General features: G+C 51.3%; 10 protein-coding genes across 10 annotated transcripts; 4 read left to right on the top strand and 6 right to left on the bottom strand.

Annotated features, from left to right (window-relative positions):
• Positions 1-325: 325 nt before the first annotated feature.
• Positions 326-1,188, bottom strand: P152DRAFT_74180 (uncharacterized protein). The gene is made up of 2 exons (XM_033683232.1): positions 926-1,188; positions 326-869 (listed from the first exon to the last, which is right to left on the bottom strand). Exons 1-2 carry the CDS (start codon positions 1,031-1,033, stop codon positions 447-449), a joined length of 531 nt encoding a protein of 176 aa, XP_033532653.1. The 5' UTR covers positions 1,034-1,188; the 3' UTR covers positions 326-446.
• A 1,190-nt stretch (positions 1,189-2,378) lies between these two features.
• On the bottom strand, positions 2,379-5,483 carry P152DRAFT_459890 (para-aminobenzoate synthase). Its single transcript, XM_033679777.1, has one exon. It carries the CDS (start codon positions 4,996-4,998, stop codon positions 2,587-2,589), a length of 2,412 nt encoding a protein of 803 aa, XP_033532652.1. The 5' UTR covers positions 4,999-5,483; the 3' UTR covers positions 2,379-2,586.
• A 139-nt stretch (positions 5,484-5,622) lies between these two features.
• On the bottom strand, positions 5,623-6,706 carry P152DRAFT_508324 (uncharacterized protein). The gene is made up of 2 exons (XM_033682581.1): positions 6,403-6,706; positions 5,623-6,353 (listed from the first exon to the last, which is right to left on the bottom strand). The coding sequence occupies exons 1-2, from the start codon at positions 6,585-6,587 to the stop codon at positions 6,005-6,007; spliced, it is 534 nt and encodes a 177-aa protein (XP_033532651.1). The 5' UTR covers positions 6,588-6,706; the 3' UTR covers positions 5,623-6,004.
• Positions 6,707-6,847: 141 nt separating this feature from the next.
• On the top strand, positions 6,848-7,644 carry P152DRAFT_74139 (uncharacterized protein). Its single transcript, XM_033683230.1, has 3 exons — positions 6,848-7,042; positions 7,104-7,139; positions 7,189-7,644. Exons 1-3 carry the CDS (start codon positions 7,026-7,028, stop codon positions 7,493-7,495), a joined length of 360 nt encoding a protein of 119 aa, XP_033532650.1. The 5' UTR covers positions 6,848-7,025; the 3' UTR covers positions 7,496-7,644.
• On the top strand, positions 7,388-9,166 carry P152DRAFT_74161 (uncharacterized protein). Its single transcript, XM_033683231.1, has 4 exons — positions 7,388-7,430; positions 7,598-7,743; positions 7,821-8,960; positions 9,026-9,166. The coding sequence occupies exons 2-4, from the start codon at positions 7,701-7,703 to the stop codon at positions 9,040-9,042; spliced, it is 1,200 nt and encodes a 399-aa protein (XP_033532649.1). The 5' UTR covers positions 7,388-7,430; positions 7,598-7,700; the 3' UTR covers positions 9,043-9,166.
• Positions 9,167-9,925: 759 nt separating this feature from the next.
• P152DRAFT_74017 (uncharacterized protein) lies at positions 9,926-10,712 on the bottom strand. The gene has a single exon (XM_033683228.1). The coding sequence runs from the start codon at positions 10,575-10,577 to the stop codon at positions 10,122-10,124; it is 456 nt and encodes a 151-aa protein (XP_033532648.1). The 5' UTR covers positions 10,578-10,712; the 3' UTR covers positions 9,926-10,121.
• P152DRAFT_74063 (uncharacterized protein) lies at positions 10,658-11,755 on the bottom strand. The gene is made up of 3 exons (XM_033683229.1): positions 11,613-11,755; positions 10,865-11,553; positions 10,658-10,740 (listed from the first exon to the last, which is right to left on the bottom strand). Exons 2-3 carry the CDS (start codon positions 11,453-11,455, stop codon positions 10,738-10,740), a joined length of 594 nt encoding a protein of 197 aa, XP_033532647.1. The 5' UTR covers positions 11,456-11,553; positions 11,613-11,755; the 3' UTR covers positions 10,658-10,737.
• A 7,173-nt stretch (positions 11,756-18,928) lies between these two features.
• P152DRAFT_459887 (uncharacterized protein) lies at positions 18,929-19,841 on the bottom strand. Its single transcript, XM_033679776.1, has 2 exons — positions 19,129-19,841; positions 18,929-18,945 (listed from the first exon to the last, which is right to left on the bottom strand). The coding sequence occupies exon 1, from the start codon at positions 19,385-19,387 to the stop codon at positions 19,166-19,168; it is 222 nt and encodes a 73-aa protein (XP_033532646.1). The 5' UTR covers positions 19,388-19,841; the 3' UTR covers positions 18,929-18,945; positions 19,129-19,165.
• Positions 19,842-22,270: 2,429 nt separating this feature from the next.
• Positions 22,271-24,621, top strand: P152DRAFT_74009 (uncharacterized protein). Its single transcript, XM_033683227.1, has 3 exons — positions 22,271-22,307; positions 22,439-22,886; positions 22,950-24,621. Exons 2-3 carry the CDS (start codon positions 22,751-22,753, stop codon positions 24,503-24,505), a joined length of 1,692 nt encoding a protein of 563 aa, XP_033532645.1. The 5' UTR covers positions 22,271-22,307; positions 22,439-22,750; the 3' UTR covers positions 24,506-24,621.
• P152DRAFT_73997 (uncharacterized protein) lies at positions 24,448-25,067 on the top strand. Its single transcript, XM_033683226.1, has one exon. The coding sequence runs from the start codon at positions 24,540-24,542 to the stop codon at positions 24,915-24,917; it is 378 nt and encodes a 125-aa protein (XP_033532644.1). The 5' UTR covers positions 24,448-24,539; the 3' UTR covers positions 24,918-25,067.
• Positions 25,068-26,643: the final 1,576 nt, after the last annotated feature.

Here is a 26,643-nt window from a genome sequence, read left to right as displayed (position 1 = left end):
GAGTCGTGAGTAGCCATGTAAGAAGCATGTAGAAGCCATGGAGGGGCATCAAACACGTAGTTTCCAGTTGTGCAAAATTGGATAGTCGATCAGCTCGCTTAAATTAGCCAAAACATGGACTCTCAAGATTGATAGTGCCCTCATGCTGAATTTGGAAGGCGCAGGCGAGCGCGCCAAGCGCGGACAGGTGTTGTCGATAAACATGAAATCAATACCGATATATACCACATCATACACAGCAACAGTTCTACTTATTATGTTTGTGGATACGAAAAGTGATCCAATTTGCTATTACGGGTATATTGATCTGGCTCAAAACACAAGACAGCCGAGCGAAAAGCAACAACAAAGCAGCTTCAAAGTTGTGAATTGTCCCTACACGCGGTTAACCCATCCTTATATACGGCGCATACCGCTGAAGTGCATGTATCGATGTCCCCTCTCCCTTAGAGCATCGCAATGCCGAATCCCATGACAGCCAACGTAGCGGCAGCGACCTTAGCGAACCCAATAGCCTGACTCGCCGCATCGTTCTTGTCGTTGCCAGAACTGCTGGCACTGCCCGATCCGCTGCTGGAACCGCCGCTGGAGGTCGTGCTCGCTCCGCCGGAATACTTGTTGAAGATTGACATCTGCGCGTCGCCCATGCTCTGGATGTAGCTCTGGGCGGAGGAGGGCAAGGCGGTGTACCAGGCAGGGGGGGCGGTATCACCCATGAACTGTCCGACGGCGGCGCTGGGGTCGGCGAGGAGGTTGTTGAGGACCGAGGAGGGGACGCCGGTGGCAATGACTTTGCCGAAGGAGGTGAACGCGGGATCGTCGGTGAGGGATTCCATCCAGCTAGAGAGTTCAGATTGGAAGGCGGAGGTCTAGAGAGCGGTTAGTGAGCGGGTTCGCGGAGACGCATGAAGGGTTGGGGACGTACTGAGGCCGGGTCGACATTGAAACCGGTGACTTGGGGCGCGGGCTCTGCGACGGCCACGACGCTGGTCGCAAGGAGCGCGGTGGTGAGGAGAGTGGCCTTGAACTGCATGATGGCTTATGGGGTGGGAGATATAGACTTTGGGGTGGGAAGTATAGTCTTGGAAGTGAGAAAGGTAGGTAGAGCCTGGGAAGTGAAGTTTTAATGCGAAAGTATTAAAAGAAGTACTTCGTAGGAAGGGTGAACGAGTGACTCGGACAAACAGTGTGGAGTTCAAAATTCCCAATGGTCAAATGCTGCCAGACAAGCAAGCGAAGGGATAAACAAACACATTTATACTTCTATGCCGCCTTACGATCGACGCTTCAAGCCGTCACTAACTCACCCTCTCCACTTCAGCCTCCAAGCTATTGATGTGACGCTAAACATAACCACGGCCCACACGCCGTCTGGTGTCTTTGGTTTGAGCCGGTTCCCAATCCGTATCGTATTGAGACTTTAAGAGAGAAGACCATGTTTCGTGGCGGATAAGGATGTGACTGTGAGAAGCCACCCTCCCTAGCCAGGTAATGTTAATCATGAATCATGAATCCCAAGCAAATCTACGCTTTCCCTGATTCTTCCCACTAACTGTTGGATCTAACCTGAAGAGCACAAGTCGGAGTGTAATTAAGGCTTGTGGCGCAACAGTGTCTGCAAAGTGCAACTTGTGCAAGGCTACCAGCCTACCACTCTGCAAGGGGTCATGGCCCACGCTAGGTACTCTTCGGCCTTCGGGTCATCATCAATTCTTCATTCTTCGCCATGGAAATGGGAAAAAAGTAGGAAAAGGGGGTACGAAGGGATCGCCATGGCGCGTGGCGGCGCGCCTTGGCGATGCACCCTACAGACTGAGGTGTGATGGGTTGGTTGACGTAGCAGAATACGATCGTGTCCAAACGAAACTCTTCCGTTGTGCGGCATTAATCTTAAATGATTATTGATAGAACTTGCTGACACCCCTTTTGAGTTTTGAGGATAGAATTGATTATTCCGTCCGGATTTCTCGTTGCTCTGGCCTTAGATCACGAAGATATGGTGGGCCGGTGGGAAAATGAGCTGAGATACCTGATAGTATGACTGCGATGGTTTCCCACCTACGCGACAACGTCGAATGTACAAAAGGAACGCGGTGATTCTTATTATACGCTCTCTGTTCTGAGTTTCCATATTGGACGCCATCTCGTATTTGCCATGGGCAGTTAATGGCACCATTTCTTTCAACAATCTCAGGTACAGCTGGCTGATGCTCCAGGAATTGGAGTCTTGGACGCACTCCGTCCATCATCATTCCAACAAAAAAAATGCATGTTGACAGAGCCGCTGTTCCTGATACTTGCGCCTCCACACCTCCGCCCGATACGCACTGTCTGCTGCTATTCTGATTGTTTTCTTTGATTACAGTCACACTAGAGGCATGAGAGGAATGGAATCTCCTTGATGCATATATATATTTACATCTTGTAGCGTTGAAGCCGTATTTTATCATGGTTTCCACCCAATATCAACTGTTGAATGTGTGGAGACCTTCGGACCAACTCCAATATCCACGCCAGACATAACTCCTTGCTCCATGCCAGTATCGTACATAGCCCCAATCATAACATCCTCAAGTCACTTCCAGCTCACCGCTTGATCGCCTTGAACATCAACAACGCTGCTTCCCTCTTCGCGACCATTTCCGCGTACTCGTCCTCGGGACCGCTCAATGTTGTCACCGCGCCTCCGGCTCCGATGTGCCATCTTGCGGCATCACCATCCCAGCGATACGCACTCCGAATAACGACCGAGAACGCCCCTCCACCACCAACGTCCATGTATCCGAGCACCCCGGAGTAGATTCCGCGAGGCTGGTTCCCTTCGATTGACTGCAGAAGTTCACAGGAGCGCTTCTTGGGTGCGCCAGTCATGGACCCGGGGGGGAGTGAGCAGGCGAGCACATCGACGCCGGACGCAGCACGTTGGGTTCGAGGCTGGAGACTTTCTTCGCGGAGTCGCCTCGATGGAATGGCCAGTAGCGGTCGGGTGTCCGTTGGAGAGCTCGAGACAGCTTCAGCCATCATTGTACGCTGCTTGAATTTGCCTTCAATGACTGACACGAGCTGGTAGACCGTCTCGTACTCTTCAACACCCATGAGCTTAGTCACTTCCACGTTGCCAGCGCCGAGAGCGCCGTGTAGATCATGACGGATAAGATCGACGATCATTAGATTCTCCGCTCGCTCCTTAGGTGACTGGAAAAAGTCCTCGGCATCGGCGCATGTCAACCTTCGCCCGTCGCTTGTAGTCTTCTTCAATGTGCCCTTAATAGGCCGCATCTCGCATGTCCCTTCCCTGTTCCAAGACAGGAACTTCTCCGGGCTGAAACTGAGGATGTTGAACCCTCTGTCTAGGGGTCCGAGACGAATGTATGCTGAGAACGGCGCTGGGTTGTGGAAGGCCCCTTGCTTGTAAAGAGTCCACGGCAGATTGTCATTTGAACAAGAGCCATCGAACTCCAAGATCTGCCGATCTGTCAGGCACAGCTCGTATGAATTGCCGGCCCGAATCTCTTCTTGGCAGCTTTTAACCTTATCGCAATACTCTTTCGGGTCGGGGGAGTATTGCACGGAAACTGTCGGGGCTGGGGTCATAAAAGAAGGGGAAGCCGTGTCTGAATCCATACTGCTGAGCAGAGCAGAAGTCTTGCGCACCCAGTCTTCATCCTCCGCGCCAATGCTCTGCACGACAATTCTTTTCTGGGTGTGATCGAACACAACGCTCCTCGTCACAAACGCAAAAGCGATGTCCGAGGGCGGCTGACCATCAGGGGAACTCGAAGGGGTGATCCCAATCGTATCTAACCCCGCCTCATACGAGATAAACCCCATCAACCCCCCACTAAAAGGAACAGCGCCGGCATCTACAATGGACACCTGGATGTTTTTCATGAATTCGCGGAAGTACGCCCAAGCATCGTCGACCACACATTCGAAGATGGTGTGGTCCTGGCCATCTCGAATCTGGAGCATGTGGGAGGCTGCAAAGTAATGGATGCGGATCGTGTCATCCAGGATTAGCCCAATGATGGAGTATTTACCGGTCAGAACCTTTGTGTTGGAGGATTCGAGCACTATCAGCTCGCGGTCGGAAGCCTCGAGCGCCTGGCAGGCTGTTTGTACGGTCCAACCGCACTGGTCGAGACTCTTCGAGTATGCACTCGAAGAGATATGGAAGGTTGAAGGTTTGCCATTGACCGGAATAGACAGTGGTAATAGTAAACTCCCTTCTCCCAGGTCATCCGGAATGTCCGGTGCAGGCTGCTCCAGAGGTGAAAACGACATCGGAGAGTCGATCCGTCGTCTTCTATTCGACTCGTTCCAAGCTTTAGCTTCCCACCACCAGTTTGAAATGATCTTGCCACCTTCTGGGTTTGTACAGATCGACTCGGGATGATACTGAACTCCCCAAAATGGCTTCTTCATGTGTTTCAGGGCCATCAAAATCGCTCCGTTTTCGGCGTCGTCCAGGATCCAAGCTAGGGGGAGTAAGGATGGACATGTCTCCAATGGTATCCATGTGGAATTGGTACATCCAAGATCGACGTGTAGTGAATGATATTGGGTTGCCTGGACGTTCTCGACGCCCTTGAATATGTCCTCTTTGGTGTGGGCGACGTTCTGGATGATTCCATGGCGAGGGTGCGTAAGCCGGCGCACGTTGGCACCAAAATGAAACCCCAGCGATTGAAACCCAAGACAAATTCCGAGTACAGGGAGTAGCGACTGATGTGGGAGATCCCAAAGTGCGGTGATTAGACCAACATCGGCCGATTTGGTCGGATTTCCTGGTCCCGGTCCAGCGACTATTGCGTCGAACGATTGAAGGAATATGCGGAAATGGTCATGCCTGATGCTTCCGTGCTCCGTAATAAACCTCTCGTCGTCATTTTGAATGATCTCGATGTCGGCTTGTATCGAGTCAGAAAGAAGAGCAACGATGTTCTGACTGAATGAGTCGTACGAGTCAATGAACAGAAGTTTGGGGGAGTCGGCCATCTTCGCACTATCAAACGATAGACGGTAAGGAACAATATGAAAATCAGGAGGAATGAATGGATTCGTCGAACAGATATATCAAAAGCGAAGAAACCAAGGGACAAAACTATGTGGCGAATGTCGACCCTCCGTGGCGGTTGATCAAGAGTGAAGAGGTAAGTAATAGTATCTCAATCATGTTTGATGACTCTTATGGATTCCCAGCCCGCCTGTATGAATGCTTATCGTCCATTCTCGATGAAACGCCTGAGGCCATTTGCGATGTGGTTGTGCGTAGAACTGGTCCATGAAAACATTGGCCAGTTAGCAGTCCAAAAATTAGATCGTGAAGTTCCGGGTCGGTCAGCGAAAAAGGAAATAAAATTCGGATCCCTGTCAACTCACTCAGCTACACGCCATCGCCAGATGCATCCGATCTCCATCATTGCACGGAGTATCTGATATGGTCTGTCGATCTCCATCGGATCTAAGAATGTTAATAGTACCCAATATGATACTCGACTGAAGATTCTTTAAATCCTTGCCCAACGACCGTGCCTATTGTAACTTGAAGTGCCTTGGGCCTCGTCCAATCTGACATAGTGGGCCAAATACGGACACGTTTGGACGAGAGCACGAGACATCCAAAGAGAATTGGGTGACAATATATCATTCTTAGAACTCGTCGCCATTCGAAGTAATGCACCGTGGCACATCTCCATGTGAGTATCTCATTAATACGCTAAGAGGCGAATGGCTTGCGAGGGCGACTTTGTCGATTCGAAAAGCCCTGCATAGACGCAAAGAGCGCTTGAAGGCCGCGAATTACGAATATCTCAAGGGGAAACCCTCCGAGGATGGCGATAGGTCCTTCACTGCAAGAGCTGTCCGACAGGGAAAACCTACGGACCGATGCAGGCAGGAACACACCATCTCTCTCCCGATCCATCAGCAGACACACTTTGTAGGCACTTTATCCCGGGTAGTTGTAAACTACGTGAGAGCGCAGCTCCCAATGGTGTGCCAACTAGGATACATCCTTTTCCCATGGCTTCTTTCGTCTGTTTGCCGACGGTTGCGTGCCCTGGCCTTCGAGAATTGTATCCGGAATATCCTTGATACCCGGTATTGGCTTCCCCGACGTGATCAACTCCACGATGTCGGAGAATGAGGTTGGATATGGGGCATCTCCAGCAGGAGTAGAGTCGTCTTGTGCCCCAGAGTCATTGTTCTGCGTCTCCGCGGGAGGTGCAGAAGATTCCTTGGCCGATTCCGTACCATTCCCTAATTCAATCCCATTCTCTTGTGCTGTAGTTCCTTTCTGTTGCTTCTTCCAAGCTTTGTATCCATTGACGTCTATCCTGACGCCATGCTTCCTATATCCGACTCAGCAACCGTCTTGGCGTATGGACACGGTTTAAGCACCTTGAGAGATAGAAACACTTAGCCCGCGATTCAAGATCCGTGGCATGGTCTGGAGACTGGGCTGATTGAAGTATGGATTGCAAACCACCACTGAATTCCGGATCCGAACCCCAATCGTAGTTCTCGATGGTTTCATACAACTTGACTTCTGAAGGACTATTTGCACTTGAGGATTCGGTCGTCATGATTCACATAAATCAAGAAATGCCAAGGTGGATAAGCTCAAAAGAGGGATACAGGTTCACCCCCAATGCTAAGTACTCGCATCCTATTCTGTACACGTATCAAGATTCAACCACCTTTGTGGCCGTGTGTTGGAGAATTGGAAGGGATGGGAGGCAGGGAGCTGCACGTGCAGGATGGAATGCTCACGTGATCTGGAAGCTTCGTTCCAACTTCGCCGAATCATTTCTTCTTGTGCGCAGCTGCAAAGTCTCTTCATCCTCTTAATTCCTCCAAACCACATCTCCCATCTCCCATCTCCCTCCCACAAACATCCACCCTTCCTCCTCTCTCTTTACTGTTCTCTCACATCTCAATCCTTCTTCCGACACCTCATCCCTTTTTCTTCCATACTCCTCTCATCAAAACATTCACATCCTGCACCTACCCAAGGTGCCAAGATGTCAGAATTCATCGGGTATGTGGACCTCGCGACAGCTGAAAAGCTCAATACAAACGCTAACGGTTCAATTGCACAGATCGGTGATCTCGCTGATATCGAAGAGCGATATACGGTCAGTATGCTACCGGATATGAGTGTACCTAGCTCACGGTTCGACCTAGCTATCGAGGGACGCTTCATGAGATCAACTCAGACAAACATACCGTCGCCCTAGAGAATGTCAGATCATTTGGCACCGAAGGGCGGCGGAATGGAGTCGACGAGGTGCCTCCAATGGAGGCCATATACGAGTACATCGTATTCCGCGGCAGTGATGTGAAGGAGTTGTCAATTGAAGACGCGCCTAAAGAACCTCAGCCGCCGCCACCCCAGGTGCCCAACGACCCTGCTATCCTCGGAGTAAGTCAGCCCGTCTCCCAAGCACCTTCAATGCACTATGATGAAAATACGGATTTTTATTTCGACTGAATCACACATGTTGAAAGAACCGTTGCCTTCCTTCTGAAACAGCAACATACCTTGTCTTTCCTGTAATCCACTATCAAGGATGAATTGTACTGACTTGTCAAGTCCGCCCGTCCATCACAACTCCAGGGACAGCAACCTGGGCCGCCATCGAACCAACAAGCCCCGCCTAACAATTTCAACTCTCCGCCTCCATTTCCGAATCCTTATGGATATCCTCCGTTTCCCGGCAATCGCTCCCCCTTTGATGGGTTCCAGGGCGGTCCTGGTGGTCCTGGTGGCTTCCCTGGATATCCAGGCATGCCGTATGGAGCCCCCCCGCCTGGAGTTCCACCTCCTGGTTGGTATCCCCCTCCAGGACAAGGTTTTCCACCGGGACCTTTCCCGAACCAGCCCTCGCAACTACCTCCCGGGGCTCCAGCTCAACAGCAGCAGGCTCAGCAAGATTTGCAGGGCCAGAAACCAGATCAAGGACCGTCGTCTAGGCAAGCTACTGCGGGCCCGGCAACGCAGGCACAAACAAAGCCGGCCGAATTGAATGCCCCATCGAAGCCATCAGAACCAAGGCCTGCTGCAACTAGAAAACCGCAGGGACGAGGTACTCCTACCCAGCCTACTCCTTCACAAGCGCCGCCGAACAAAGCACCTGCGCCGCCTATTGAGTCAAAGCCTGATGTTACATCTGCACTGGCTCCCTCTCAGGCACCTACGGCTCAAGCTCCTGCTCAACCATCCGCCCCGACAAAGACAATCCCCACGGGGCCGAAAGGTAACCGCATAGTTCCCGCGGTCCCAATACCTAGTGCGGTCGCCAAACCTCCGGCTGCTGTCACACAGTCTACGAAACCCGCCACCCAACCTAGCCAAGCAGTTGCTACAGCGACGCAACAATACCAGAACGCAACCGCTGCAGCTACAGCGGCCGTTGCCGCCGCCATGGCCAAGCTTCCCGCTGCGCCGGGTCAAAAAATCCTTGCTCAAGCCGCTGGCGATCCAAGATCACAAGTCACAGGTTCTACTGGACCATCAACATTCCCGGCCCGTGGACGCGGTGCTCGACGCGGCAGTGGTCCGAGCGGCCATCATGTACCAGGTCCAAAGATTGAGACCACTCCCGACTTTGATTTTGAAAGCGCAAACAAGAAATTCAGCAAGCTCGACTTGGCCAAAGAGGCCATTGCTACAGGGTCACCCCTTGGTGAGAGTCCTATTAATGCGAACTCTACCATTGAGAACGGCGAGTCGAAGTCGACGAACGGAACAGAGGGCGAAACGAAGTCTGATGACGTTACGATTCCTCCCCCGGCGCCTGCTTATGACAAGGGCTCAAGCTTCTTCGACAACTTGAGTTCGGACCGGCGAGACCGCGAGGAGAGGAAAGACGTCCGAGATATGCGGACTGAAGAACGCCGACGGAATATGGAGACGTTTGGACAGGGCAGCGTTGATTCGCGCGGAGGGTTCCGAGGTCGTGGTCGCGGCCGGGGACGTGGGCGAGGATTTGGAAGAGGAAGAGGCATGAGTGCGCCGGGGGGTCGCGGCGGTGCTGATGCTGGCACTACCTCATAATCTGCATTTTCGCAACGATGGCAGGAAAGCCGACGGCGTTTTACGGGGATGGGTTGAACGAGGTGATAATGCAGCCTCATGGCTGGAGACATGACCAATGGCTGCCTCCATGGACGGAGGTACGGATGGTTAATGAATTCCAACGAGGCGTATGTTCCCTTTCGAAAACTTCCGCTTATGAGCGGCGTCTAGCAATGAGTGCTTTTAGCTTTTGCCTTCGAGCGATTGAATGATGGGTTTCACTCCATTTTTTTCTTCGAGTGGGTTCGCTGCGCTGTCTACATATGTACGGTATGGCATGATATGGAATATGAAGGCTCGGCCTTCCATTGAGGGATGGCTGGTTTATTCAACGCCCGTTTTGGCAATATGTGCACTGGTGACCGTAGAAATGAGTAGGATAATGCTGTGCTTGACTGGCAAAGGACCAACTTGATAGGTGAGCAGATCTCCATTGTTGATCTAGACTGTTTTTCATATCAAGCTATTTCATTCATGCTTCTTGAACTTAGACGCCATCTTGGGGGGAAGAACTTGATAATCCTCTACCTTTGATGTCCTCTAGACGACGGAATAAGGTAATTGTATCGACTTATTCAACTAAAGGGAATAGAAGAGTATTTCTATATCTTTAGAAAGGATATAAGCGAACCTAGGTAATAATCTAAGGTATTCGACGCCTACGGCCTACCGATCCCCTTTCCAGTCATCCAATTTATTTCACTCGGGATGCATTTTAATCAAACGAATTTATCTCTTATATCTGCCAACTGCTGATGGATGGGTTGTATCGCACCAAACTCCCAATAGGGACCGTATCGTATTCTTTTCGTATTTATAAATCATCTACAAATGTATATCATCTAGTAAAATGGTAATAGTTCGTATCATACATGTTCAAACGAGTTCAACTCTTTGATAACAAGCAACCCTATATTTAGAATACAGATAGGCGTGACATAGTTTGGCCCGACAGTTCGGCAACAAGGCTCGCATTCTTAAGCTATAGCCTCTGATCAGATATGACAACGTGGATGCCCGATTCACCTGACGCACATTTTCATTGAATCCTCAAAGACTTTTCTCTCTTGTTTAGCTCGTTGTCATCCATCGAGGCCAGCGCTTCGCCATCCATCTTCCCATGGACGTAGCCTTCGCCGACAGGCGTGAAGAATTCCCGATCTTTCGAATCCCTCACAACGACCGGTACCGAGCAGCCGAAAAGAATGCAGACTCTGTCTCCTATCTCCATCTTCTCCGATCCGAACCCGTACAGATGGTTGCGGTCGTCGTTGTCCTCGGTATTGCAAGCGAAGAACTTGCGGTTCCAAATCACCGACTCCACTCGCCTCAGATATTCCAGAACCATGTCCAGGGTTTCTGTCGCCCTCATGATACTTGTGGTATTGACATCGTCGTTAGGCCTCGCTGATGCAGAACTGCATCGCATACACGTCGGTACAATCGGCTTGGATTGTCCCCGTTGGGGTCTCGATCGGCCACTAAAGTCCTCCATAGTCGTTCGGGGACGGGAACAGGACCCTCGTAGAACGTCTCATGGCCCATGTTATCTTCGTCGCTTTCGAGCCCGGCAAGATGAAGGCATTCTCGCTGAATGGTGCCATCCGAAACGCGAGGAGAGATAAGGATGATCCGCCCGAGCTCTATTCCCCAAGCTACTAAAATGCCATTGAAAATGAGTAAAGCACTCTGAGTGGACGGTATGGTAGGGAGTGTGTCTGTTCTATCTTGGAACTTGACTTGTGGTATTGGCGGCGTTGATCGTCATCGGAATCTGCTCACATTACTGTTGACTTCTCCAGTATCCTGCGGTGACTTTGAAGTTGTTCTGTTGGTTTCAGTCCCATTCAATTGCACAGTCAATTGGTCTTCCAGCATTTGCGTCTCTTCAAAGAAGCAGTCAGCATCATGTCCTTTGCTAGCAGTGTACACGCGCTTGAATGGTCGTCCGACGAGGCTATCACCATTGCGTCTGCCGGTATATTTCCCAGGGGACCCATATGCCGAATCTTTAAGCATTCCGATCCACGATGGCATCGGCTCGTATACTGCAACTGGTTCTCTGACTCTATGTCCCTTCTTGGACACCCCTCGGGACCGAGGCTTCTTAATCGGAAGGGGCCAATGGCGGCAGATGGTGTCCAACCTCCCTGTCTTGTCGACACAGTGCTTGACAAACTCGATGTAGACATCTGAGACATCCTTCTCATAATCTGCGACTGGAGGTTTCATAGATTTCCCCGCGGCGGATACTCGACATTTGTTTTGTCCGAATGGGTCATCATCACCCCAAGCACAAGACAAAGCTTTGTATTCGTATTGGTCGAGTTCGGCACGATTAACGACCTGCAGCGAGCACTCTATCCGTGACATCTTGTCTGCTGACTTGTCCAAAGCCAACAGTCGGATTTACATCTCCTGGATGTCGGAGTATTGATATTGGTTTTTGGACATCACCAGCTCTCCTATGGCTTTTCCAAACCCTCCTTTAGGCTTAGGACCGACGGGGCATTCGACTGGTCCGACGTACGACGACATCCTGGCATGAGATCTCTCGACGGTTGCTCTAGGGCTCATTCCGTTGTGGAGGTGCATCGACCCCTCCGCGAAAGCCTCTAGTCTCGCTCGGTCAGATTCGACTGAGAATAGGAGCTGGAGATCGATTGCAGGTCGTAATAATTATCCTCAGCATAACCACCCCGCCCTTCTCCATTGTTTAGGTAGAATAGGGACTAATTCCGAGGACATAGTTACTATAGCCAACGCAATGGCTTAGAAATAGTATAGTGTTTGGCGGCTCTAGACAGGGGGACAAAAGCAAGATTCATCCTGCTACTTAACCATCCAATTGGACTCTGCTGGATCCCTCTTTAGAGGGTGGGAGCCGTCGGTTCTTCCTCTGAGCACGCAAGTAATCAAATTCCTAGGGACTTACGCGTCGGCATTAGAATACTAGGACGTCGACTGAGGCCGCATGGGACGGAACGGGCCCATTCGCGGACGTCCGCAAATGTTTTTCGGCACCATAGCGGCAACCAATGCAGCGGTGTAGTCCCATCATCTCGAGGAGCATGTTGAATATCCAATCGGGTAGCACCCCGCCGCAAATTAGGGCCAGCAAAAAGGCAACGGAAGGATAAGGCTGTGGCCTTATGAACGTGAACCGGTGGGGAGATATATATGAATAGGTGATGCGCCACAGAGGGCAAAGTAGAAGCCATCTGATCATACTAGGCTTCTGGAGTTGTCATGGAGGGTTAACATAACATCCCATTTGTAGATTCGAGACTCGGCTGAAACCAACAAGACATCCCGAAATATGGGTTTGCTAAAGAAACCGGAGGAATGCACAACTATTTTAAGGACTGAGAGTTGATAGCAAAAGCAAAGAAACTTCAGATATGATATACGCCTCTTGCATTTCATCCGATTGGGTGCCACTGATATTCAGTGTTGGCCGTTGGGTATGATGAGGATCTGCGTCCCCTTTGCCCGCAATTCTCGATCTTTTTTGTCTATCCCTCTTTGCACATCCTCATTGGAGTTTGACAATGTCATTTCCTCTCGTTCATGATCTGGTCTTCGAGCTTAATAGCGGCGGAATCTGTGGTCAGACAACTAATACCAGACGCATCTTTTATCACCCACACTTGTATCCAATGCGATGGTTTTAAGGCAGCCAAACACATGACCCAATACGAATTGGACCAGACGTTCATGCACACTTAGCGTCTTTCACTCCTACTACATTCAGAAGATGCAGAAGCTTATTATCCCGTTTATTTAACAACCGGGTCAAGGACGATACCTTGCCCGCAGTGTCGCTTCATGTCTCATAATAAGCGAGCTAGTAGGCGCATATCGAGATTGATTCCTTGTAGAACTGGTCGTTCTGGTAAAAGAAATCGCGTACCCGAAGACAAATGGCGTTGGAACTTTTGAGACACCCTGGGTGGCAAAACCCCAGGTAAGTCCACAGTCGTACGACGTTTAAAGGCAGCAACAAAATTCGACAGAACGATTGTATGCAAAGACGCGAAATGAAGGACTGATGGTGCCGTGATCGGATGACACTGAACTTTGAGATCTTTCATAATCACCGTTGAAATCTAGGAGGATTATGCTTTGCGAGGGATCAGGTACAAGATCGCGAGACTCAGAAACCGACTGCATTGGGGGGTAATTGCTAGAAGGAAACTGTAAGGCAATGCGTTGAAGAAAAGATCCGGTTCAATATCCATACACAGACATCCCGAATCGCGACCTGTCAATCCCCTCCTCCGGCATCGGCCGCTGCTCCCTACTTGACTCGCGTTGTGCGATACGCAACCGCGTTCAGATCGATGGTGCTCTTAAGTGCGACACTGAGGAGTTACACGAAGTTCCGCATACATCTACCGTGCGACGGATGTACAGCCGTCGAGGGATGGCGTGATGTTGGGGGCGACGGCGCGGATTGGGATGGTACTGTGTAGAGAAACCAAGTAGTACCTAGCTAGCGATTCAGGCCATTACTGGATGAGAAGACGTTGAATGAAGAGAGGTGACCTGATGAGGGTGATACTGAGGACGGAATGATAGACTTGAATCGTGGAATGTAATGTGCGATGAAGTGACGTGAAGGAAAGGAGCGCTATAATGGCTCGTTGCCCAGATGGCTGGGTCGCATCGTCGATAGACACCAGGTGTCTATCGTCCGGAATGAAATGACTCGATGGACGTGTGCATAGCGAGTTCAACACTGGAAGTTGTGGCCGAGGATGGGTTGATCCTCCTTTTGATTCCTAGCCGAAAAATGGCTTGTTTCATCCGAATTCCACAGGGATATACCAGTCCTTGTGACAGGAATTTGCGCCGGTGGTATCCAGTTCAATTCAAATACACGAAGCAGAAGTTGATCGCCAGGAAGAGCGATATGAGGTTATGGATGTAATCTATCCCGTGGCCCGACATGTTGGAAACGAGGGAAACCGGTATTGTAAGTGAGATGAGCCAAGAAAGTTCCCCTCTATCTAGTACTGTACTCACTACTCACAGATCAGAATCAATTTCCCAGTCCCCGATATCAATCCAGGACTGAGTTCGTGTATCGAATCCTCCTCGTACCCCTTGTACCGCCACAACCGCAGAGCCTCTTCTCCCGATCCTCACACAACATCTGCTCTCACGGTTGTATGCCTTCCCCATCCCTGTGGTCCTATTCGGCCACATCCTTTTGGGTCCTCAGCATCGCGAAAGGGGCGAGGATGGTGAGAATTAGGTAAGTGCCATTCCACCACCAGGTCACACGAACTCACAACTTCCGGATGAGGAGAGGTGAGCGGACACAGCGTGTAAAGTTGCCTTCTTGGATGAGGACGAAGAAGCTAGAGGCGTGAGGGACCGTTGGGCAGTGCCTGGGTTGCAAGGACACGTAGAGCCGTGATGTCAATGTCTCGGATACCACAGTGTATAACAATATATCCTTGCCTCCTTAGTTGATGGGTCATTCGCAGAAGTCATGACAAGTTGCACATCGTGATCCTTTGGCGGCCTCAACCGTCTTGTGCCTGCTTGACATCTGACATCTGTGCGGGAAGATTCGAGACAAAGCCAGGGTGGAAGGATATCCGTGTGGGCCAATGGCGACATGAGGGGCTTACGGGCCGGAGGATATTGAACCGATGGAGGAGTTCAGGATGGTGGTGTGGAGGAAGGGCAGCGAAATATTGTGCTCCTATGCCCTCTACTTGTTGCTGGAGCTTCGACAGTGGACGATGTCTGCACTCCGCAGTGGATAAATGTGGTGTACCTGCTAGAACCCTACATACTCAAGTGAGTCCGTAGTCTGTAAGAACCTTGAAATGAAGAAAGATTAGCTGGGTCCGCCTTGATTGCGATGCTCTGCGGAGATCATATTGATATTACGTGTCCTCAAATGCTGGGTTGCTCAACCAAGGATCCTGAGTTTCCAACACCATTATAGCTTTGATGGGCTCGGAGAAACCATATATTTGATCACCTAGGAATTAGGCCCAGGGATCCGAGGAAGAGATACTTGTTGTTCATGGTTTAAACAACTGGAACCGTACAGCTCCTCCTAAGTTAATAATTACCTGCAATCGGAATGACTTCGGTGTGGTCTCACGGATATTAAAGGCCGACCCTGAATAGCGGAGGGGAAATGGGGCATTAGAATGCAGCGCCACAAATCCCCCGTCTCGACAGCCAAAGGACCTCTCTCCATTTCTCCATTCCTTCAAGGAAGATGGCGTTGGATGCTTCCTTTTGGCTAGTACCGATATGCGGGAGTAATTGTCACTTCCACAACCTTTTATCGCTCCTCTCACATTAATATATACTGAGGACATGTGGTCCTTTCAACAATGAGCAACATGTGGCAGACTTGGAAGTTGGAGAGAGTTGTGAGCCCGAGACAAGCCAGACAGCAAGGGCAGCGAAGGTGCAGTAGCAAATGTAATAACCCAACGAAACATTCAAGCACTATGGAGAAGGGCAGGAGAATCCGAAGGCCGAAGCAGGATTTGCCGATTTGCCCGGATTTAGGGAGCACACTAAGCACAGACACCCACATTCCGCAACCCTGGCCCTCCCAAAACCTCGTCCAGCAGTCCAGCCCGTCCCGTTTTTGCGGCCATTGGTCCCGATGTGAGGGCTGTGGTCGCTGGTGACTGGCGAGTGGTGAGACTGCATTGCGGCAAGATGAGCCACCAAACCTACGCTCGGACCTGACCGTATTTTATAAAACAAAGGCCGGAGATGCAAATGCTCGGTAATCCAGTCGACCGTTTCAAGGCTGCAACCACGCCGCATGGGACCATGTCACGATAGATGCGACGAGATCAGGCCATCATCGCGCACGAAAATCCACGGTTACCGAGTACAGTCTAATATAGTGAGAGTATAGATGATGCTAGTAGCCAAACGTGCAGTTGTGCAGACTGCAAGAGCGCCACAAGGCAACTAGGTAGGATTCAGGACTTGGGAGTGTGGAGGAGACGGTGGGTTGGTCAATGGTGACAAAAACGGCCAGGTTGCAGGTGTGAAGTGGATGATTGCGTTGCCAATCCCACGTGTTGATCAAGGAAGATCACCATCCTGAAATCAAGAAATCCCGTCTCACGTTTGTTAATGCAAGCAATCGCTGCGGCGAGCCGGCGAGTCCTGGGACACCACACGTGTGAAGGGATGTATCATTCCGCGAGGATACCCGCTGCATCGGTGATGTTTGAGATCGAAGATATCATGAAGGGGTCGCTGAGGCTCACGGTTGATCAGAACCAGGAAATTCGTGTATTGTAATAGTCAGACGTCATTGAAAGAGACATATAATTAAAGCACGCAAGATCCGGGAGAAGGAGTGAACCTCGAGCCAAGACGCTATCGATAATTTGCTTCTTTTCCCACGTTGTTCTCCTCGATATCGAGATGGCTTTCATGTCCAACGAATGACAGAGTGACAGTGACGCCAGGGCGAAAAAACCAACGGTATCGTTCGTCTAACCGGAATGGACTAAGACTAATATGTACTTCATTGCCCATCTGATTCAATTATCACAATGACTTCCCACTCCCAGCTGTAGCCTATATTAGCCCCTTCTTTTAGCCCAAGTAATTGCCGTCAGAGATGGCTGCATCGTTGGAGCATGTCGATTGTCGAGAGCATTCAGGACTGAGAGGACTCCTCAACATCCTCAATCATCCCGGACCACGAACAGAATCAAGATTCAAGGCACGCCACCAAGTCCTATCCTGTAACCACCAAGTCCTGCCGTGTAACCACCTCTTCACCTCCTTTCCATTCGTCCCTCATAATTTCCCAGTCGTCCATGTGCTCCTTACCCACCTCCACCCACTCCAGAGTCCAGGCCTCCGTCAACTTCCATTTGCTATCCGCCCATCTCCCATCTGACACCTCTCTCCCGCCCTTCCCACCTTTAACTTTTGCGTAACCGTGGCATACGGGAGGCGGGATGGGCGTCGCGTGAAAGCAAGGAGAGCGGGGGAACAAGGAGCGATGCAACCGATATTGGATCTTGTGGTGTCGGTTGTGCGACCCTCCGCCCGTTTGTAACAGTGGGATTTCTCGAGGCTGCAAGCCCTCCCAAGCCATGCTCTTAATAATAATAGTCTCAACTCTCAACAGCTGGGGTCACCACACTCTTTCGAGGCTTGATTGGCCATGCTGAAAATATGGGAGGGAGACGTCCAAGCGTGGAGATGTTTGAGACTCAAATTGCCTGATGTTTGCTGACCGGGCATTATGAAGATTGAAGGCGCATTGAGCATTCCGGATTGTGTTAGGCCATGCTTTGGGTTACATATCGCAATCCGGAGACAAGCAATGGAAGCAGGAAAGAAGTAGATCGGTCTAGACCAATCGGGAACAGCCCAGCCTCGACCGTTGAAATGTCTAGGACGGCTGGTAAAAATATAAAAAAGATGTGGAAATCCTGGTTGAGAAGCGGAATGCATGATTGTTTTTTGGGCTTCATGTGCGTGCTGTGATCGGCGTGCATACTCTACCAGGCAACCACCCAGCCTTGCTTTCTGGAGTTCTAGTTGACTTCGATTTCGAAGTTCGAACCGTAGAAAAAGCAAGAATAGGTTTGAACATTACTGATCCTTGCGATGAACGATTCATAAAAATGGCGTCGCTGGAAGATTCCCAAGCCTGATCTGACTCGGCTGCGTCGTGATCGTTCAAATCATCAAATGAAAGGATAGTTGCGCTGCCAATCGACCACGGAGAACGGATGGTGGCTCTGCCGATTTGCTCAACGCTTCTGAGATTCTGTGCACCTGTTTCGGTCTTACAAGGAAGGGTTCTGGCTGGGTGTTTCTATCGGAAGATTCTCTTGAAGCGATAAGGTATCTCTGCCGAAAATCAAAATTCGCCGAGAGCCATACCGTTCCTCTGCTTTGAGCTTGCATTCCACAGTCATGATTCAACTTTGCCAGGAACATCGTCAGTTCCCACTTCTCACGACATCTTGCCTTTTTAGCAGTCGAAGTGGCTGGAGAGGAATTTGTCACGCTGCATATCAACCTGGCATCGAATGTTCCGATCCCTTGCTCCTTGATGCACGATCCATAGCTTCGAGAAGGTTGGGGGAGACATCTCTCGAGGATGTGACTGGGATATCCTGTTCTCAATAGCAGCTGGACTTTCTGAGTAGATAAGGTGCAGGGAGCCAGGGACTTATGCCTGTCATAATCCCGATGTCGCCATTCCGAGGTGGCGGTAATATGATACGATATGATATGGAGCACTGATCATTCGTCTAGGTGCCTGTGCCTGGCTTCTGAATTCTGGAGAGTGGCGAGCAGGATCGGGATTCAAGATATCCTTTCATCGATCATATCATACGGCATCGTTATCTCCAGTGGAGTTTCGTGTTTCTGCTGAGCCGCGGCAAACCTGCAGTCTGCACATTTGATCTAGATGAGGGATCAATGCAAGATTGCAAGCTTATTGCCAGGGACCATGACCTCAGCAAGGACATTAATCACTCCGATCGTCCTCCGTGCTCTGCTGGTCATGATGGACAAGGTAGTCATGGAACAAGGCTTTGTTACTTTTCCATACCGTTGAAACCAGCAAAAGCGTCAGGGCTACCTTCGGAAGGAATATCCGGTGCAGCGTGGGAAACACCGTGAGACAGTAGCCTGTTCCCGTATCAATAATTGGGAAGTGGTAGGATTCGGTCATTCGGATAAGGAACGCTTACAAGGTTGGGTACATGTCGGTACATGTATTTGTTGCACGCCGGCTGTGTAGATGCATGTGTCCAGTCGGGCTATGGAGCATCGGCAAATGTCACAGAAAGTACCTCAGCGACGGAGGAATAGGACTCGTTTGCCTAGAAAGAACATTATTACCAGACATTTGACCCGGAGCTGGGGAGCTGCGCGATCATTTCGCTTGGCCGAATCAAGTATTGGACAGATTGATTGATACTATAGCGACCCGAGTACGGAGGCTCGAAGGATATGAATGAAGTTTTTTCTCCTCCTCAAACCGCTGTTTCAACAGAAATACATACCTCATTATTAACTCTCAAGGGGGTAGTATTTCCTAGCTCAAGCTGCCTTCATCGACTCTGGAATCGGAGGATAGGGGCCCTGGTCTGTTACGGCTGACGGCATGCATTCCGGACTTGGAGGTGGTTTCGCTTGTCTGACCTTACGGGCGCATTCGAGCGGCTGGGAGCTGTCACTTGAGTTTCCTGGGTACTGCTCCCATATCGGGTAAAAGTCAATTCTCAAGGCACATCGAGAGGAACATGTGAGAGTTCGCGACATGAATTCGGAGTAATAAGCTGACCATCCGTATCTCCATCACTCGATTGAGTCCAGGAGTCGCCAACTGACATAGACGCAATCGTTTGTGTGGCTTGTGATCTTTGAACTGAATCAAGAAATGCGGGACGAGCCATGCACCACACTCCGTCCGCGGACACTATGAAAATAGGGTCACCATTCAGCGGGTCATTCAGAGCAAAGATGAATCAGTCAATCAGAGCACGGCGGATGTTAAACTTGCTGGAACCCTTGAACGACGGAGTCCACAGAGCCCTTTTCTTGGTGTCCGTCGTGGAAGCTCGGAAATTGGCGCCGACTCCATCCTCCAACATCTGGCGCCGGCTTCTTCCATCGTTAGACCACCACTAAATTCGCTATTATCTGATGATCGTCGCCTTTCCCTGAGCTTCACGAACATTACATAGTACTGTTAAGTACTAACGGAGCAGATGCCTTGTTCCGTGGGTCGAAAGACTAACGAGGAAATCTCCGCTTGCCCCGAACCGGCAACATCTCCAGGCGAGATTCGTAGTTCACTACCTAGTTCACCTCCTAGTTCATAGAACGATCGCTTAATGGTGGGACCTGGCGCCGCACGGTGCGGGAGAGAGGAGTAGAGGACAGGTGGGCGGGGGCACTGGGCGCATCCTGGGAGCGGGAAACTGGAATTTGAATTTCATCCCGGTCCAGTGGCGCGTCGCGAATCCTGATGTTCGACTAGCGTGTGGACGCACGATACCCGTCTGGGAGTGTTGAGGCTGGGGCTGGCTTCACGTCTTGAGGTCCTATCATGGAGGCAGGAGGCTTGCATCATTGCTTATTTTTATATTTTTGCGCTTTGAGGTAAATTCTCGCAATATTTTTTCTTCTTTTCGTGGGAAAGATTCATGTCGCAATTCAAGTCCAAGGCATGATGAATCATGAAATCGGACGCTTGCTGGGGATTGTGCAGCGGAGCCAGCAGTCAGCGAGACATTGCTATGTACTTACATGATGCAGGTACGAATTAAGGCCCATCCGGATCACCCTCAAGTATTACGTACCTGATGGACCGAGTGAAGTCTGATTCCTGTTGTATGTTCTTGCACCACGCTTTGATGGTTCGATGGCCAGGAGCAGCTCTTCGACTTACCTACATCTCCCCAGGAGATGAGCCCCGATTGCGAGACTAAAATATGGATTCTTTAAACTTGGCTGGTGAAGTACGTAGTACCTTCTGTGCTAGCTAATGGAAGCGAGAGAGCCAGCGGAGTAGCGAACGGAATGGATGCGGTTTCGGGATGGCGGGAGAGCCAGTTGGTTGTTAGCGGGGTGATCGAGTCACGCCCAGCGGCAGTTGTGAAGGCGATATATCACAATTCTGAGTTCACACATCGCAATTGGCAGCGAATGAACCGAGTAGAAAGGTGGTGATTAGAGACTTGATAATTCGGCAAATCTAAAATCCAATGAACCGTTGGCCGATCCTTATAACCACTATCTTAGGTCTAAGAAAAGCACTGTGTCCATTGTCATGTCCATACTCCGTAGAGAGGGTGTTAATTTAGTTTGAGGAGTATCAACTCAACGGTGATTGTCTCTTCGACAATGCGGAGAAAGTTACACACACAAGCACAAGCTCTCTGTCAAGATTCAGAAGTCAGATGGCAGTTTGGTCTGTTCTTCCGAGCACTAGACACACCATCTTTCTGTACTGGGAGCACATGACAATTCCTAAAACCCCCTGGAATATCCTCGCGTCTGGGGGAGATTCGGGTGCCCCTGGGGATCAAAGGCAGTATGGCATGGAGAGAGCCCGTGGCCCAAGTTGTGAACACACTGCGCCCTGCTATCCCCGAGCGGTAGGTAAGGGCTCCCTGGGACTTGGGGGGTTGTTGTTCCCTGGTTGATTTGACCACCAAACCACCATCAATACCTAATGCTACGGTGGGAAATGCTAAACCTCCCTCCAAGTCCTTAATCCCAAGTGCGCAGGCCACCGTTGAGGAGGAGGGGGTACTAAGCCGCAGCCCGCACTATTCCCGCCTGTGGCCTGTCCCTGCAATGAGATTCGAGAGTTCAGTTCAGTTAGTGGATCAAGTTTCGATTCGCCCATTCTGCCACCTCACCCGTCACTATTCAACACAACATTTCAACATTTCCAAGCTCCACACCCCCAAAACTCCCCCAAACTCCCCAAAGCTCCCTAAATTCCCCCAATACCCCCTGGGCCCGAATCCATCCCCACCCCCAGTTCTCCCAGTCCCCCAGGGCCCCGTCCCAACTCCAAACTAAACTGAATCCAAACGGATCCCGACTGGAACTCAGTTCCATGTTCCCTCAAGAGTCAAGCCATTCCTGCTGAGACCCTGGCGGACACCCTGCTGATGCCAGCCATTCATTCCGCTTCGTCGACTTCCTTGCCAACCCAATGCCAAATTCCCCACCCAGCGAACCAAGTCCACCAACCCACTTTCCCTCGTCCCTCGTCCACCGTCCCAAGCGTCTGTCTGCTCCCTTTCCCGCCCATTCGTCCTCTAGTGGCTCCTCACTGAAGTCTGATCTTCTTGCTCGTAGTCTCACGCTTTAATTATCCTCTCCACATTCCCACTCATCTTCCTACCTGTTCCTCCTCCCTCTGTCATCCCCATCGCCGTGTATTCTCTCGTCCATTCCCAGCCTGCGGCGTCTTGCTGTGCGGATTCAAGTCGATCGAGCCTTTCCCACCAAGGTCTCGAACCAAAGAATTGAGTCGTTTGCTCAATTCCTGCCGCCTGTCGACCGTCGAGTCGTGTCGAAGCGAGGGAAGCTGTTGCGTCGCCCAAACCCGAGCGTGCGACCGAAAGTCCGAAACCACCCAACTCCAACACGGCCCTCCTCACTCCAGAAAAACGACATCGCCGTCTATTCACATTGCTGTCACTTAAACCTGATTCACTTGGTAAGCCATCACTTGATTATCTCGATTTGCATTCACCATCGTCTTCAATTGCCGTCTCGACTGGCCTCCACCGTCGAATCACGGCTTCGCCCGCCCTTACGGTAACGAACCTCAAACTGACAACGCTACAGAATCCGGCTCCACGGACAGTTTCCCCTTCCGTTCAATCGGCTACCAACGGACTATCCTTTGATGTATGTGAACTTTTTGCGTTTTGATGTTCGATTTTCCACGCCGTGTTTCGCTCGATGATTTCCGACGGGGCTCAGAGAAGACTCCCAGGAATACTCGAGACAGGTCCCGATGCAGGGGATCTGGCTGCAATCCACGGCGCTTGCACCATTTTGTTGACCCATTTCTTTCCCACCTACACAACTTGCTGACTTTATCCTCTGCTCGTAGTATTTGAATTCAATCTTCTCCTGCAGATAGAATCAGCAGCTATGGCGACCATCCAGGTTCCCAACGAGACCATCTCGCAGGCCTCCCGTATCACCAAAGAGGCCAAGAAAATCACATACCGGTTGAAGGTCATTCAGCAACCGGAGCGAGCCCAAGCTTGCGGATCCGGTGCCAAATGTAAGCTTCCGCGCCCTCGGACAGGCAAACAAGTTGTCCAGGAGTTTTCTAACCTTCGAACAGCATCCGCCGACCGTCGCCCGGTCGATCCTCCACCGATTGTCGAACTGCGCGTCTACGACGGCGACGATGAGGTCACCCACAACTACAACGCCAACTACTTCCTGTTTGCAACCCTCGAGCATGCGCGTACCATGGCCCAGGGCCGTGTTGCTCCGGGCCAAGCGTCGATTCCCGTCTTAACTGGTACCCCCGTGGCCGGCATGGCATATCTGGACCGTCCTCATCCTGCTGGTTACTTCATCTTCCCGGATCTGTCCGTACGCCACGAGGGCAAATATCGCTTGAGCTTTGCATTGTACGAGGAACTGAAGGAGCAGAAAGATATGGACAGCGAGGAGCTCCCCACCTCGAACCTACCCAATCCTGCCGATGCGCATGTGTCACATCGTTTGGAAGTCAAGTCCACACCGTTCACTGTTTTCTCCGCCAAGAAGTTCCCCGGATTGACCGAGAGCACCTCCCTCAGCCGCATGGTCGCCGAACAAGGTTGCCGTGTCCGCATCCGACGCGATGTTCGCATGAGGCGTCGTCCAGGAGAGAAGGGCGCCAAGGATTGGGACGAGTATGAAGATGAGACCGCTTATGAACGTGCCCGCCGCACTGCCACTCCAGATAACCACTACTCTCAGATGGGAAATCAAGGCCAGGTGGAGATCGTCGACCGTCCTCGTTCCGGCAGCGTTGCCAGTAATGCGTCCTTCCACAATATGGGCAGCCGCCGTACCTCCATGGAGAACATGGCCCAAGGATACCAGGCATCGTACCCTCCACCCATGGCTCAACAGGCTCCCAACGGGTATGCTCAACCAATGCCTTATTCCAACGGTCAAGTCAATGGTTACCAGAACCAATATCCTTCTCATCAGACCATGATGCAGCCTCCTCAGGTCCCATACCATTCCCAGCAGTATCAACAGCCCCAGCCTCAAATGCACCAGTCCTATGGCTATCCGCAACCCCAAGCCCAGCAATACCCGCAGCAATACCAGGAGAATGGACACATCCGCCACAACAGCCTAGAGGGATACCAAGCCCAAGTTCCGAGCAACGACTTCCGTCGCCAGCAATCCACTCAAAGTCAGTCATACAGCAACGGCACCATGCAGGCCCCCTCGACGCCGTACGGTCACAATTCCAACCCGTCATCACACGCCTCTCAACCCTCCCTGGCGCCCCTCAAAAACCTCCAAACCTCATCCATCTCCGTCGATGCCAAGTTCGAAACCAGTTCCCCCGCCTACGACCACAACAGCACCGCGTCCGCACCCGACGCCTACCACAACGGCATGACCCGCTCGTCCGCCCCGTCCACCCACGTCGCCCAGTCGGCTACCAAACGCTCGTATTCCGAATCGTTCGATACGCAGCATCTCGACGGTCGGCTGCAACATGGTGCCCGGCCGCATGCAGATGATGCGTACGGGATGCACACCACTGCGCCGATGGCGTACCCGGATACGATCGCAGAGGAGGGCGAGTATGACAGCGGTGCGGCGATGAGCTATCGACGGGCTGATGGGACCGAGCGGAGGAGGGTTGTCCCTCTTAGCGATTGAGGCACTGAAATGCTGATGGACCCCATCTGTGGGGATGTCATCGTCTGGTACCCTGCTTCCAATGCGGGATTATTTCCGATCTGATGTCTTCCATGGTCGGGGTTCAGTGCCCCTCAAGAACGAGATCATCCGTTTTCCAGAATCCCACCGCCGAATCCCACATGGTCGCCTAATACCCCCACCCTTTCCGGCACAATTCATTTTCATCGCATATATTTTCCTTATTCATTTATGGCGTTCTCGGCGATATATCCTCACCTCTCCTACCTACGGCATCAGCCCGCTCGAGCCACCTCCCGGTCTCGCGAACACGGCTTGTCAGCACAACGACAATCCTCCCGTTCCCTTTCCTCCCTTTCCCGCACCCGCACTGCTCCCTTCCACACGATATCTCATGGACTCTTCTGACTGAACGCCTTCTCTCGCCGGTGGCCTCTCCGGCGTTTCTGCTATCGGGGTGCCTCTCGGCCGGTTCCTGGGCGCCTGTTCCATCCCCTTTGTCCATGTCTCACTACATGTGCGGCGCGTGTTTTCCCTTCCGTTAATCCGGCTGCGACTCATGTTCATGTCTGGCGCCGCCCACGCGTGCGGTGCCACATTGCGAACATGTCGACACGGTCCCCATGACGATTCCCGTCCTTTTGTTTTCTTCTACTACTTTTCCCTGGCGGTCGATTCATCCTTTTCGATTCATGAGCTTCCATTTTACGCCTACGAGTTGCTTTTCAAGCGGCGGCGGGCATCGTTGATGCGACTAGCACAACAGCCACCAACAACGACGGATTTTCTTCGGTTTCCATCATGATGATGTTTGGGTTTTTTGGGTGCTGTTTGCGCACGGGGCTGATGGTGATTGTCGGTCCATGGATCGCGGCGAAGAAAAAAGGAGGCTCGCGGCGATTTTCGCATGAATCGAGCGAGGCCTGCCTGCATTAAGTTGGAGTGACGCTTGTTTTTTGGATGGGGTGGACATGGGGTGGATTTCATTCGAGATGTGGTCGGATAGAAACGAATACAGAAAAGAAAACATGATAGTTCTCTTCATTCAACTTTCCAGATCTGGGGCTTGCGCATGCTATGGAATTGTGACATTGCCAACCCGATGGATCTGTCTATCGCCGTTCACCTACTTGCCTTTTCGCTGATTGGACTTGTCGCCCACTGAAGCTCGTATGATGGCACTGATCGCCTCTCAAATCTACCCAACTACGCTAAATCCACAAAAGGGACGCCTTCCTAGGAGTCTAGGAGAAGGGTAGGTATATCAAGGTTCGACATCACCATCATTATCAAGCCCGGTTCCGTCCCTGTGTCCCACTCTTTCCCGTAACCGGTAACCCCGTCTTACCTTCTCCGATCCTAAATTGTATTCGAATTTCAACGGTCGATCTCAAGTTCTCAATATGACTCGCTCCTGTCTCTCTAATGGGCGATGACCCACTCACACATCACAGCAATTCAGGAGGTCCGTCGAGTCGTCAGCACGGACTGCACTACATACGAGCCCGACCACTGTCTGTCCGCCCCGTACATAGTAGCGTCTACTGTCCTGAATAACCAGATGAGTCTCTGTCAGAAAATAAAGATAGTGTCAGCATGGCAAGAAAACCCGTGCTTAATGGCCCCAAATTAAAAATTCCGTGCCCACCCATCCAGGAGTAAGACACCTCAAGGCTGAACCAGATGTGAATTCCCGTCCCTTGCATGTGGAACGCCCGCATCCCTGCGAATCCCAAGCCCCTGTTTTAGGGCCCAACCACGTGATCTAGAGATTCCAGACTTGGCTGAGGCGGTGAGGCTGAAGCATCCCCTTTCCACGCCCGTGCCACTGGATCATCACATCACGTGCATCTCCCCTGGTAACCGGAGCTCCCTCCCGCCTAAACATCAACCCGTCACTTTCCACTGCTGTGCTCCAGATATCACCAACCCGCCATCCGGAACACCTGCATCAAGCACACCATTTGGGGGTTGCTGCAGTTGCTGCGTTTAGCGTTTGATTTGCTGCGTGCGGTGCATATTCTTAGGGCGCTTGGTTTTGCACACTCCGTCTCTCTCGATAGCGAATTGAGCGTCGCGGAGGGAAGTGATTGAGCCACACCACGACCGGACGATTGTTTACGATTCGTAACGACTAC

This window comes from Eremomyces bilateralis (assembly GCF_010015585.1).
Source record: "Eremomyces bilateralis CBS 781.70 unplaced genomic scaffold P152scaffold_15, whole genome shotgun sequence".
Classification (NCBI taxonomy): domain Eukaryota; kingdom Fungi; phylum Ascomycota; class Dothideomycetes; order Eremomycetales; family Eremomycetaceae; genus Eremomyces; species Eremomyces bilateralis.
Note: the sequence above shows the minus strand (reverse complement) of the source record. Positions and strands in the feature narration are given on the sequence as shown.

Excerpts from the sequence above, each read along its gene's own strand:
- P152DRAFT_74139 (XM_033683230.1), top strand. Across the intron at positions 7,140-7,188 it reads ATATCGAAGAGCGATATACG|CTATCGAGGGACGCTTCATG; the intron begins GTCAGTATGCTA and ends GGTTCGACCTAG.
- P152DRAFT_74009 (XM_033683227.1), top strand. The coding sequence starts at position 22,751 with ATGGCGACCATCCAGGTTCCCAACGAGACCATCTCGCAGGCCTCCCGT. Across the intron at positions 22,887-22,949 it reads TTGCGGATCCGGTGCCAAAT|CATCCGCCGACCGTCGCCCG; the intron begins GTAAGCTTCCGC and ends ACCTTCGAACAG.
- P152DRAFT_74063 (XM_033683229.1), bottom strand. The coding sequence starts at position 11,455 with ATGTCACGGATAGAGTGCTCGCTGCAGGTCGTTAATCGTGCCGAACTC.
- P152DRAFT_459887 (XM_033679776.1), bottom strand. The coding sequence starts at position 19,387 with ATGTCGCGAACTCTCACATGTTCCTCTCGATGTGCCTTGAGAATTGAC.
- P152DRAFT_73997 (XM_033683226.1), top strand. The coding sequence starts at position 24,540 with ATGTCATCGTCTGGTACCCTGCTTCCAATGCGGGATTATTTCCGATCT.
- P152DRAFT_74180 (XM_033683232.1), bottom strand. The coding sequence starts at position 1,033 with ATGCAGTTCAAGGCCACTCTCCTCACCACCGCGCTCCTTGCGACCAGC. Across the intron at positions 870-925 it reads TCAATGTCGACCCGGCCTCA|ACCTCCGCCTTCCAATCTGA; the intron begins GTACGTCCCCAA and ends ACCGCTCTCTAG.
- P152DRAFT_74017 (XM_033683228.1), bottom strand. The coding sequence starts at position 10,577 with ATGGAGGACTTTAGTGGCCGATCGAGACCCCAACGGGGACAATCCAAG.
- P152DRAFT_74161 (XM_033683231.1), top strand. The coding sequence starts at position 7,701 with ATGGATATCCTCCGTTTCCCGGCAATCGCTCCCCCTTTGATGG. Across the intron at positions 7,744-7,820 it reads AATCGCTCCCCCTTTGATGG|TTCCACCTCCTGGTTGGTAT; the intron begins GTTCCAGGGCGG and ends CCCCGCCTGGAG.
- P152DRAFT_459890 (XM_033679777.1), bottom strand. The coding sequence starts at position 4,998 with ATGGCCGACTCCCCCAAACTTCTGTTCATTGACTCGTACGACTCATTC.
- P152DRAFT_508324 (XM_033682581.1), bottom strand. The coding sequence starts at position 6,587 with ATGACGACCGAATCCTCAAGTGCAAATAGTCCTTCAGAAGTCAAGTTG. Across the intron at positions 6,354-6,402 it reads AAGTGTTTCTATCTCTCAAG|GAAGCATGGCGTCAGGATAG; the intron begins GTGCTTAAACCG and ends AGTCGGATATAG.